The 13595-nt window shown below is 39.2% G+C and overlaps 1 protein-coding gene across 1 annotated transcript in view; it reads right to left on the reverse strand.

Moving 5' to 3' along the window:
* DNAJC5B (DnaJ heat shock protein family (Hsp40) member C5 beta) overlaps positions 1–13031 on the reverse strand; it is a 74873-nt gene extending 61842 nt beyond the window's left edge. The window contains exon 1 of the mRNA XM_007949735.1: positions 12913–13031. Within this exon, the coding sequence (XP_007947926.1) occupies positions 12913–13031 (119 nt within the window). The remainder of the gene's footprint in view (positions 1–12912) is intronic.
* Between the last annotated feature and the right edge of the window lie 564 nt (positions 13032–13595).

Genomic DNA, 13595 nt, shown 5'->3' on the forward strand with positions numbered 1-13595 from the left:
GAGGAGTGGCTGGTGGGTTTGAACCGCCAGCCGTCTGGTTAGCAGGCAAGTGTCTTAGCCACTATGGTTTTATGCATGCATTTATTCATCAAATATTTAATCAGGCAAGTAGTTCAACAGACATAGTTATAGGCACTGGGTATAAGGCTGGAAACAGATGATGAATTATGACATATTTTATTTTCTCAACAGATGATTTTAGAAGTAGTTGTATCTACTGGTTAATAGTGCCAGAAAGATGTGCTTAAGACTTTAAGGACCTTAATATTACCTTAAGATCTATAAGGACTCCCTTGCGGGTATTATTCTTTTAACCATCAGATATGTAGAACCTTGACAGTTAATACCAAAAGCTATTTCTATCCAGTACAAGAAAAGACATCACACGCACTGGAATGTGCAGTCATTTTCTGGGTGAGCTGTAGTTGTCCCACCTCCCCACACTGGCTAGAACTTAAAGCTCAGTGCTCACTCTGTATCCCTCTCTCTACCTCTGTCTTTGAATCTCAACCTGGGCCTGAATTCCATCCCCAGCCTCTCTTCTCAGACAATGATCCTTGCTTCATCCTCCAGTATGGCCCACCTTTCAGATTCTAGCTTTGGAACCATTTGGATTAGATGGTAGCTGTTCTAAAATCAGAAAATGTAGTGGTTAAGAGCAGTGGGCTCTGGAATAAGACAACCCAAGTGCCAATCACAGCGCCACTTCCTACTGTTGTGTAACTTCAGACTGTTGCTTAACCTACCTTCCTAAGCCTTGGTTCCCTCAAGTGTGAAATGGGGATAATAATAGTACTCTGACTGCTAACGAGAAAGTTGGTGGTTTAAACACACTAGCCACTCCATGGAAGGAAGACAGGGCAATTTACTTCCCTAAAGATTTACTGCCTTGGAAACCCAGTGGGGGTTGCTTATGACAAAGTGCCAAACATTCTGGTTCAAGGGTACCAAGGGCCTCAATTGATTCTTTTATTTCATTCAGTTTCACATGGAACTTTCTGGAAATTATCTTCATCAAATTGACTCGATGGCAATGGGTTTGGATTTTTTTTTAATAGTACTTACAACACAGAGATGTAAGAATTACCTGGAATAATGAATATAAATTGCTGAGCACAGAATTTGGTACATAGTAAACATTCCACAAATGCTGGCAACTTTTATTATTCTTGCTATTAATGACTCACTCTGGTTCTTGAGCTTGTCCTTCTGGCTTTTCTTTGGTTCCCCTATATAAATTGACATTAATTGTACCAAAATCAATACTGCATTTACTTCTCAGGGAAACCTTCTCTAATCCAAAGCCCAGATCAAGTCTCTCTGTTATATGCTTTCCTTGAGCCAAGCACTTTCCTTCAGAGCATTTATCTTAGTTGTAATCACACACTCATTTTTGTGATCATTTGATTATTTTCTGACTCCTAAACTAGACCTTAAGCTACATGATGACAGGGACCATGGTTTGCTTATCATTGTATCCCAGCACTTAGCATAGTGCCCGGGAAAGGAATGAATGATGGAATAAAGCATTCATCTTCATTTGAATGGTTAGAAACTCTATGCATTTGTCAGTAAAGACTCGCATGTTGCTATGATGCTGAACAGGGTTCACAGATCTTCCAGACTAAGAAAACCTAGTGATCTACTTCCAAAAAATCAGCCAATGATAACCCTATAGAATACAATGACCTGACCTGTAAGCAATCATGGGGATGGCACCGGACCAGGCAGCATTTTGTTCCATCATGCATGTGGTTGCCATAATTCAGGGCTGACTCACTGGAAGCTAGCAACAATAATATGCTCAAGTTAATCCATTCTTCTCGGCATGGTCTCTCTGTTTTGCTTGTCTTTGAGTTTGTGTCTTTTAAACCTTACTAAATTTCACTTTCTATCAAATAAGCTCTTTAAGCAGTAGGAGTTATTAAATATATATATGTGTGTGTGTGTGTGTGTGTGTGTGTGTTTCACAGCATAACATGCATAATATCCAATACTAAATATATATTGAATGGATAAATGAGTGAATGAATAAATGAATGAAAAAATTAGTCATGCTGATGGTAATGACTTTAGTGCCCAGAACAACTGAGTTTGAAGCTGTAAGAAGAGCCAAGAGAATCAAGTAGAGGACTTGAGATGGAAATAGGGAAGTTATGACAGGCAACCTGGAAGACAATTCTAACATAGCCTCATATACTCTTCTTTTTAGTGGAAGGTTTTAGGATTCAGGACATAAATTAGTGCTTAATAAAGATTAATTTCAATTGATCTTGTGAGTTTGAATCATCACTTTGCCTTGTAAATATTTACGATTCTTCTATTATCTATGAATTCTCCTGACATTTATACTTTATTCATAAGCAGCCTCTGTTTTTACCTGTAATTGCTAATAAAGATGGGTGAAAACACCACAATTGGGGTTGCCACAGATCACTATGGAAATTACAGTCTTCCTTGCTCCTTATGAAAACAGCATTTGCCTCTTTGATCTTCTCTGAAGCAGCTCACCTCTTCAGAGACTGAAGATAATTTCCAGAAAGTTCCATGTGAAATTGAATGAAATAAAAGAATCAACTGAGGCCCCTGGTACTCTTGAACCAGAATATTTGGTGCTTTGTCAATAAGGAAAAATTAATCTCATTGGTGAGGCACAGAGACTCATGAACTGTATAAAACCAGTTCACTCTGAGTTTGTGTTTCTCCAAGGAGCTAAAGAAGATCTAGACCTTGGTGTGATTTCTCCTCCATTATTTTGCTAGGCTTTTACACCAAAAACACCACAGAAACCAGTCAGCCTCCCTTGCAACATCTTAATCTTGTTTCTACCTAACTTCATCAGTGTAGATAAGAAAGAACATTTGTGTTACACATGAGATTATTGAATAAGCAAGACTCACATTCTGTAAAGTACATAATTTGTCCCATTTTTCTGTAAAGTCTTCCCTTTCTTATTCCCCAAATCACTAGAAGGTCCTGCAGCCACATCAAACGCACTGTGACCCAAACTGCCTTTCCTGGTCAGTGAAAGGTACCCCTTCAGTTAGATGACCAAGCCAGTTATTTGAAAAATGGTCCTGAAGAAGCTGAGAAAACAGACACATACCTACAGGCAAAAGTTATTTGCTGATCAGTTCATTTTTGCATTCAGTAAATACTAGCATCTTGCTAGGGATGGAAGTATAATGGAAGGTAAGACACGGTGGCTGCCTTCAAGGAATTGATGGGGTGGGAGAGTTAGAAAAGAAGAAGGAATTACAATCTGTTTTGCTTAAGTATGGTGGTGGTGGTGGTTCAATGGTAGAATTATCACCTTCTATGTGAGAGACAGGGTTTAAATTTCCACCCAATGAAGTCACCCCTAACTATCACTGGAGGCTTATGTGTTGTTATGATGCTAAACAGGTTTAAGCAGAGCTTCCAGACTAAGAGAGACCAGGAAGGAAGGCCTTTTGATCTAATTCTGAAAATCAAAGCCAATTAAAACCCTATGGATCACAATGATCTGATTCCATTGTGCAATGGGTTGCTCTGAATGGGGCCTGACTACAGGTCAGGTGAAAACAACAAGATGATTATATAAGAAAATTACTCTTCCCTTCCCACCCTATAAAACTAAACATACTGGTGGTTGTTAGGTGCTCTCATCAGGCTTCTTAGCCTCTGTAATAATTAGGTAGGAGTTTGAGGTAATGATCAATAACATACTTAATTTGGAGTGAGGGTATAGCAAAGAAAAGTCCTTGCATGTCAATCAATACCAGAAAAGAAGGAATCTAGTCTCAGGCTAAAGTACTTTCTGACCAGCAGTAAAATGGCAAACTATGTTTACCTCATTCAAGTTACTAAGGAGGACATGGAATCAAGTAAGCTTATTGTAGGGCTATGGTGGGATTGCATATTAGGCTATTGCAACCTACAGTCCACTGCTGGGGTCAGGCTTATCAGAACATGCTTGGAAATGTGGATGCAGCAGTCTCTCAGAAGTCCCATGGGCTAAAGAGCCTTCCAGGAAAGAATTCAACCATACATCCCTCCGAGGCAACCACAGCTGGGTAAGTCTGATGACCTGGTGGGGCGTCCTGGCAGACGTCTATCTGGAGATCAAATGGGAATTTCAGAGCCTCCTGGAAAAAAATGCCTTCTAAGGGAAGAAAGAATCAGTGGCAAAGCTTTATCTGTCACAGGGGATTGAGATTCTGAGTGAGTGTCGAGAGTGAGAGTGTCATTAGTGCTAGTCTCTGACTTAGCCCTGGAGCATGAGTCTGAGGACTCTGGTAAAAGATAAAAAACTCAGCACAACGCACTGTCATGGATTCAGATCTGACTCATAGCGACCCCTCCTTGGGTTTCCGAGGCGGTATCACTACAGAAGTAGATTGCCCAGTAGATAGCTATTAGGAAAAATAGAAAGAGTGGTTCTACCTAACTTTGAATCTCATTGGGGTCTTTTACAGGGATCAGAAAAAGGAGAGAGCCATTCCCTAGGCCAAGCCCCCATTTCCCAGTGCCACAGCTCAGCAGGTGTTAGTGATACCCTCAAGTCTCAGGATAACAGCAGAGGAGGCTTCTGGGCCTAGAGGAGTAGCCAGAAGGACTTGGTCATGAAGTGGTTAGCAAGGAGTGACTACTGTGCCTGCCAGGCCTGCTCGGTGGTGCAGAGACCTGCTGAGCAGCTTGGATTCTGCAGCCACTGAACTCAGTGTGCCCAGAGTTGTGTCTAGCAGTGACTGTGGACATCCCACTGAGCTAATGGCAGGGCAGAGATTATCAACAGGGCTTGGTGGAGCAAACAGCTACATGGGAATGACTGGTTCTTGGGCCCTAGGAGACTCTCCCAAAGAGGACTCCCAGAAAGACGGATGGAGAGACTGCAGAGACCCAAGTTCTTCAGTCATTTGAAACCACACACACACACAAAATCAAACTCATTGTCATCAAGTTGATTCTGACTCACAGTTACCCTATAGAGCAGACTAGTAGAACAGCCCCATAGAGTTTCCAAGGCTGTAATTTTTATGGAACCAGATTGCCACATCCTTCCTCTTCAGAGAAGCTGGTGGGTTTGAACTGCCAATATTTTGGTTAGTGGCTGAGTGCTCAACCACAGCCTCACTAGGGCTCCTTAAAAAGGGTCACAGCCTGAGTATTGAGGATTATATAAAGAACAATCTTTGAGTCCCTTATTTCAAAAGTCTGTCATTCTCTAACTAGTGTCTCTCTCTTCTCCTTCACCAGCTTCCTAACTCAAAATTTTTGTTGGTTCAGGAGACTTTTAAAATTGGGTGGGATGGAAAAAGCATTCTAGTTTAAAGTTAAGGCAACTGTGTAAAAGATGAGTAACTTCTTAGTCATTCTAGGAGTGTCTGAATTTTAAAGAATTAACCAAAATGAGTCTCTTTCAGACGATATGATAAGAGGGAGTAAAGACTTTTAAGTACTGGAATAATAGGGGGAAAAATTGCTCAACTCATGCAAATGCTGGCAGGATTAAGTGTGATATGGTACTTTTGACATGACCTAGAAGTGAGAAAATTGGATTAAATGAGTCTTTGGCTTCAAGCTCCCTGGGATGATTATGTGCCATGATACCAAAGGCAGATGTACTCATTACCAAAGAGCCCTGGATGAAACTCACTCACTAGTCTCAGTCTATGATATGGCACTTTTCACATGAGCACAAACTCGCCTTATGCTAGACAAATGGCAGGAACACCAAAAGGCAGGATAATTTTAAACTTAAAGTATGCTGAGGATATGTATTCATTCATAATAGTACTTGGTACTTCCATTGTGCTATTCTACAAAGGGCGGCATACACTTTGGAAAATGATCTCAATTCTCTTTACAATATCTCAGTGAGGCAAGAGCTTCTGTCTTGAATCAGTACCTGATAGATCGACACTGTAGAAGCTTTCTTCTTCTCACCCTTCCAAGCTGTCCTTTGAAGTAGCTGGGAGTTCCAATTTATCAGATGACTAATGAAGTGTGGTTGAGTTTCAGATGATGTAGGGACAAAAAGATGCTTTATTCACAGGAAGATTCTATGACAGACAGACATAGGAAAAGACTGAGATAGAGCTGTAGGCTGCAATTTATTCATCTAAAGGAATAAGGAAGTAGAGATGCCAAAAATTTCCTTCCCAGCCTCTGAAAGAATATTGTCCCTTTTTTCTTCCCATAGAGAATTGGATCCCATAGTTCTTTCTAAGTGATAGCGGGGGTTTGTGGTTACAGACATCTGGTCAGTGCTAATATGACTTTGGTGGGCATTCAACCCAGCTGGGTTGGTTAGATCCTTGCTCCAGGAATTTAGAATTGAGATTGGCACCTTTAGCAAGAAAATGAACAAGAACCAAGATAACTTTCCTCTCCCCATCTCTACCTTTTGATGGTCATGGGATTTCCCTCTCTGAGAAGCTCAAAATTGGATTTAAAAAGGAGCCATGATAAGAAATAACCTAAATATCCATCATCAGGGACTGATTAGATTATGATATGTGTGATAGTTGGAGCTGTGTGTCAACTTGGCTGGACCCCAGTTCTCTGTGGTTGTTCCCATGATGGAGTTGGATGACTGTGTTCTCAGTGGCCAATCTATTCAAGGGGAGTTTCCTGCTTCCAGGATATCCTGGGACATCCTGGGAAGAGACACATTCTTCTGTGGATCGGGGTTCTGTTGTGCTGTCTACAACTGTCCATGAGTGAGCAATCCCTGTTCAACCCAGAGATCTTGGATTCGTCATTTGTTGGAGTCAACAGCTGGTGTACTGCCTGCCAGCCTTGAGCTTCTCAGCCCCTGTGTGGAAAAGCCTCCACCCTGACGTTTCCTTCAGGGACTTTGGATATGCCAGATTCTATAGTTTGTGAGCCATTTTCCTAAGATAAATTTCTCTCTCTCTCTCTCTCTCTCTCTCTCTCTCTCTCTCTCTATATATATATATATATATATACATATAAGCTTTGCTGGTTTTTGTTTCTCTAGAGAATTCAGTCTAACACATTTGGTACTGGGAGTGGTTCTAGAGAGACAAAATCATAAGGATGGGCTTCCTGGATTGGTTCTCCAGTTTGATTGATTTTAATGACACTAGTGACTCTACGTCTGCTAGTAAAGAGGGCCCTACTAATCCATGGCATGAGGTGGCAAAATTAATACGTGAAATAGCACCACCAATAGATCAAGTACTTGTGAGAAGTGACACTCTGGGTGATCAGATATTTGATACTTTCCTGCAATTTTGTCAGAATGAGAAGTATAAGGAAGCTGGTTGGTTGTTCCTACTTACACTGGATATGGATTCGCCTTCCCTGCACACAATGCTTCTGCTAAAACTACCATCCATGGACTTACAGAATGCCTTATCCACCGTCATGGTATCCCACACAGCATTGCTTCAGATCAAGGGACTCATTTCACAGCACATGAAGTGCAGCAATGGGCTTATGCTCATGGAATTCACTGGTCTTACCATGCTCCCCATCATCCTGAAGCAGCTGGCTTGATAGAACGATGGAATGGCCACTTAAAAACACAAATACAGCACCTTGAAGGGTTGGGGCAATGTTCTCCAGGAGGCTGTATATGCTCTAAACCAGCATCCAATATATGGTTCTGTTTCTCCAATAGCCAGGATTCATGGGTCCAGGAACCAAGGGGTGGAAACAGGAGTGGTACTACTCACTATTACCCCTAGTGACCCACTCAAAAATTTTTGCTTACTGTCCCTGCTACCCTATGCTCTGCAGGTCTGGAAATCTTAGTCCCAAAGGGAGGAACACTCTCACCTGGAGATACAATATTGATTGCATTGAACTGGTAATTAAGAATGCCACCCAGACATTTTGGCTTCCTCATGCCTCTGGATCAATAGACAAAGAAGGGCATTACTGTACTATCTAGTGTGATAGATCCTGATTACCAAGGGGAAATTGGGTTGGCTTTACATAATGGAGGTAAAGAAAAATATGTCTGGAATACAGGAGATTCTTTAGGACATCTCTTAGTACTACCATGCCCTGTGATTAAAGTCAATAGAAAATTACAGCAACCCAATTCTGATATGACTGCTAACGGCCCAGACCCTTCAGGAATGAAAGTTTGGGTCACCCCACCAGGCAAAGAACCACAACCAGCTGAGATGCTTGCTGAGGGCAAGGGATATACAGAATGGGTGGTGGAAGAAGGTAGTGCTGACTATCAGCTATGACCATGTGACCAGCTGCAGAAACAAGGACTGTGATTGTTATATTTCTTCATTGTATATGTGCATCAAATATTTTTGTTTCCTTCTGTTATGAGCTGTGAAATGTAAATAAGGTTAATGCATTTTGGTTGTATGTGTGTCAGCGTATCATATTAGGCACAAATATGACTTTATAATTGTCCTTATTTAGAGATTTATATGGTTAAGAAGATGTGTAAAACTGCCAAGTTGACAAGGGGTGGACTGTGATAGTTGGAGCTGTGTGTAAACTTGGCTGGACCCCAGTTCTGTGTGGTTGTTCCCATGATGGGATCAGATGACTGTGTTCTAAGTGGCCAATCTGTTCAAGGGGAGTTTTTCTAGGGGTGTGGCCTGCTTCCAGGATATCCTGGGACATCCTGGGAAGAGATACATTCTTCCGTGGATCAGGATTCTGTTGTGCTGCCTACAACTGTCTGTGAGTGAGCAATCCGCCGTTCAGCCTGGAGATCTTGGATTCGTCATTTGTTGGAGTCAACAGCCGGTGTACTGCCTGCCATCCTTGAGCTTCTCAGCCCCTGTGGAGGAAAAGCCTCCAGCCTGATGTTTCCTCCAGGGACTTTGGACTTGCATGCTTCTATACATTTGTGAGCCATTTTCCTAAGATAAATTTTTTTCTCTTTTTATATATATATATAAGCTTTGCTGTTTTTTGTTTCTCTAGAGAACCCAGTCTAATACAACGTGTATATCAGGGAATATGACACAATGGAATGAAAAGAGTGAGGAAACTCTATAAGACTTATCATTCCTTAGAAAAATTTCAAAGATATATTGTTGAAAAAAGAATTCAAAGTATGGGATGGGAAAGATAGTATACATTAAAAAGAAAAGAAGAAAATATATATGCTAGTTTTGGCTTAGTTTTTGATCATTTACATTTAAGATAATTGTTGATATGTTAGAGCTCAAATCTACCATTTTATTATTTGTTTTCTCATTGTTTCTTGTTTCTTATTCCTCTTTTCCATTTTTCTTGTCTTCTTATGGGTGACTTTAATAATTTTTAGGATTCTATCTTTATTTATAGTGTTTTTTAGCATATCACTTTGTTATTGTGTTATCACTTCTTAGCAGTTGTTCTGGGTATTACAATGTACGTCTATGACCTATCATAAAAAGAAAGAAAAAACTCACTGCCATTGAGTCTTTCCTGACACATAGCGACCCCTCCTTGAGTTTCCAAGGCAATATCTCTATGGAAGCAGATTGCTCAATCTTCCTTCCAAGGAGTGGCTGCTGGGTTTGAATCACCAGCCTTCTGGTTAGCAGTCAAATGTCTTAGTCAGTATGCCACCAGAGCTCCCATATGGTAGTCAACTGGTATCAACACTTCACTAAGTTGAGTGAAGTGCAGAAACCACGCTTCCATTTAGGTTCCTTTATACTTGCCATTTTTAAATATCACCACTTTGAATATCAGATGGTGTTATAAGTTTTATTCCAATCATCATATAATTTAGAAAACTCACAAGAAGGATAGTATATTGTATTTACTATTTATTTCTGCTCTTTTCCAGCCTGCAGGAACAAAGAGTGCTTCCTTGCCAGGAGCTTTTTGTGCAGGAATTCTTCTTGCCAACGCCCCCTGCCAAGTCTCTGAATGGAAGAAGGAAGTCTCAAAGTGGTGGAAAAGTAGAGAAATTCCCTTGGACAATTTGGACAGTTATTGTGAGAGGGTCTTCCGAACAGTCCCCCTTACCTTTTCTGTCGGGCCTGCCTATTATTTTATTGGCAGGACTCTCATTTGATTTGGTGAAAGAATAAGCCTTACCTGGGCTGCCTTCTGTTGCCAGATTGGTATCCGCAAAAGCCCGGCTCAGGGGAGCTGTAAAATGCCCTACAGCTGTGCTTTCCTTTGATCCTGGGGCCCCTAATTAATTCACTTTCTTCTTTCTACCCTTCATAGTTATCTTTTGGTTGTCTCCTTGTTATTTCCAGAAGTTTTAGTTGTACTTGGAGTACCTGGGTAATAATATATGGTTAAGTATTTGGCTATTAACCATAAGGATAGTAGTGTTTGAATCTACCCAGAGGAACCTTGGAAGAAGGGGTTGGGGATCTACTTCCAAAAGGTCACAGCCATAAAAAATCCAAGGAGCGCTATTCTACTATACAACGCTTGGAGTTGTCATGAGGCAGAAATGATTCTATGGCAACTGATGTGTTTGTTTGTTGATTTTTTTTTTAAGTTGTGCTTATTAGGGAGGAGGAAGGAGAGATAAGTCTACACCATCTCGTTCAGACCAGAAGTCCTTTATCTATACCTATATAGACAGAAAACCTAAGAAGGAATTTTATATTATTGTTCTGGAAGGGAGCCTGGGGGGGAAAGGGGTGGGAGGAAGACATTTTTTGTATGCCTTCTTCTATATTCTAATTTTGAATCAGGTGTCTATTCAAAAATAAAAATGAGAAAGTAAAAAAAAAAAAAAACTTCAACTTGTTTTTTAGGAGCACAACTAAGGAATAACAATTACATTACAAGACAAGTCAAGCAGTGTATGGCTCCAACAGTTGGCAATTTATTAAATTTCATGACTTTTAATCTCACTATATTGTGACTGCTTTGATCCAGATCCCTGAAAATAAGAATAATATTCTCAGTGGATTTTCAGCTTGCTCATACATTTTGAATACCTAGCAGAATACAAATGTGCAATTTAGAAAGAAGTAGATGCTTTTGGCAGCATACTAGTACCCTAATCAGCTGAAAAAATAATATTTGTATAATATAAAAACAAAATTAATAGCAAGGCACTGATTACATGAAAAGACTTTATGGTGTAATTATTAAACTTGCAAACAACTTAGCATAATTAGTGCCTTAATTAGGATAAGACCTGAAATGTCAGCTTACAAAATTAATAAAGGCCATTAAAAGTGACATTTGTAAAGCAAAGTAGATTTTAAAAAATACAAAGTAGTTAGATATCACTTTTTTTCCCATTTGGGGGAGCATCTTTAAAGGTATGAAGGCTTACAATGCAATCACTGTGATTCTCACCCACCACACCAACATAGTTTATAAGCCTGAAGCCTTAAAGCTCAAGTTTGAAGTAGGCAGAGCAGCTCTCAGGCACACTCCATCCCAAGCTGGGGGGCACAGTAAAACTAATACTTTTCTCTCCCCAGCATCTTAAGTGCAACATAAATCAGAAGATTGACATTGACTTTGATAAGAATCTATCATTTGAACAGAACTTTTGGATCCAAATGACAATTTTCACCATATTCATTTATTTTTCAACACATGCTTCTTGAAGGCCTTTCAGGTCCCACAGTATACAATATGGTGAAGATTTCAATCCAAGGTCAAAGAATTTCCCATCAGTGAATAAAAAATGGATACTCCAATAATTATTGGTGAGATAGTTATTTGGAAAAAATAAGTAAAACTAGAAACTTACTTAACCAAATACCATGACCTGTAAGACAAAGCCATAAAAGCAATTACTAACAAAGTTGCCTGCTTAAAAACTTTAAGCTTCCATATATTAAACAAACAAACAAACATAAGTTTTAAAAACCCAATTCAAAGTTAAATCAAGAAAGAACTGATTAAAATCTGAAACTTTCATTTATAGTTGGATTTTTTCCTGTAAAGTCACAATTTTATTCCTTTATTAAAAATTAAGGAAGTAATGAAATATATGCATAGCAATTTAAGTACAAGGATATTAAGTGTAAGGGAAAATGAAAAAAAAAAAAAAACCTGCATGTTAAATAATAGCTCATTAAGTGATTAAATAAATTACTATATAGCCATTCAAAATCAGAATGTGTAATAAGAAAGACAGTTAGAGGATATAAAAGAATCCAATTTGATTTTAAAATGTCTTTAAACAGATAAAAAAAACTGGAAGGAAACATCAAAATAACAATGACAATTATTACTAGAGGTAGAATTATGGACAAATATTATTTTCTTCATTTCTGGTAACTTGCAAATTTTCTATAGTAAGTAAATTATTTATGTCTGTATTCATTATTGTTTTTTTCATTCTTTGGAGTTTTAAGGAAAAGGGTATCTCACTTTCCCCCAGAAATAGATAACTTAGAATTAAATCAGATATGAAAGATCAAATTGAGAGCTTGAAGAGTGTAGCTTACAAAACAAATTGTGATTAACTTGTCATTAATTAAAAGTGATAATAATAAGGTCCTCTACCAGATTGAGTAGTGTTATATCATATGGGTTAAATCACAGCACCTGGGCATCCATAGTGATCTATCTCTCTGACATTGCAGGCCTAAAACACAGGCTGTCCTTTCCCAAGTCCCCACAGTACCAGAGAGTTCTTTCATAAAATCATTGTCATGCCTGTCTAATACTAAACTGCCTATGTTTTACAATCTAAAAAAAACTCACTTTCATGGAGTCGAATCTGACTCATAGTGACTTCTCTGGGTTTCTGAGGCAGTATCTCAACAGAAGTAGATTGCCCAGTCTTCCTTCCAAGAAGTGCCTAATGAGTTTGAACCATCAGCCTTCTGGTTAGCAGTCAAATGCCTTAGGCACTACACCACCAGAGCTCCCATGATTTACAATAGGGAATGCAAACCCTAACATTCAGATTAACTGGTCTTGGCAAGAAGTATGTCTTGCCACAAAATAGCTATCACTAATAGCACATTAAGTGTCATCACTGAACTTCTTCTGTACCTGTAAGTTTTCTTAATTTCTTCATTGGATGCTCCCTTTTGCAGACCAAGAATTTCATATAGAGCTTCTCCAGAAGTGGATAGAGTCCGCTGTCTTGAGCAAGGTGTGTTACCAGCCATTTTCTCAGGCTATAAAAACAAAGAGAGGAAACAGTCATGAAGATTATGTGGACTGGATCCTACTTTCTAAAAGGACAAGATGTTCATTCTCGACCTTTTGTAAAATGACATTCTAAAATACATTTGAGCACCAGTAGCAATAGAAGAGAAGGAAAGGGATAGGAGAGCCGGAAATAGAGATTCCATTTAGGATGTTAAAGGCTACAAGAGGGTCATGCAAATGGAACCATGCTATGTCATTATGGTTAAATAAAAGCAAGATATTATCTAAACACCTACTTAATTCAGAATTATTGAAAATCAATTCTGATAGCTCAGTCCAATGTAGACTTGTTGCTGCCATTGTTAGAATTAACTTCTTTTTTGTATGTTTTCCCCATTTAGATGGCAATAGAAATAATGTTCCATTTTACCTTGTTCAAACTCAAGATGGCACATAACAACAACTATTGAACTTGTTAGAGCAAAAGTTAACAAAAAAAAAACTTTTTAAAGTATGAGGAAAAAATTCCTGGTCTCACATGGGAGCCAGGTTAGAACTTCTCTGCAGCTGTGGGGTCTTAG

Source organism: Orycteropus afer, unplaced genomic scaffold, assembly GCF_000298275.1.
Source record: "Orycteropus afer afer isolate SDZICR_OR568_19922 unplaced genomic scaffold, OryAfe1.0 scaffold00252, whole genome shotgun sequence".
Classification (NCBI taxonomy): Eukaryota; Metazoa; Chordata; class Mammalia; order Tubulidentata; family Orycteropodidae; genus Orycteropus; species Orycteropus afer.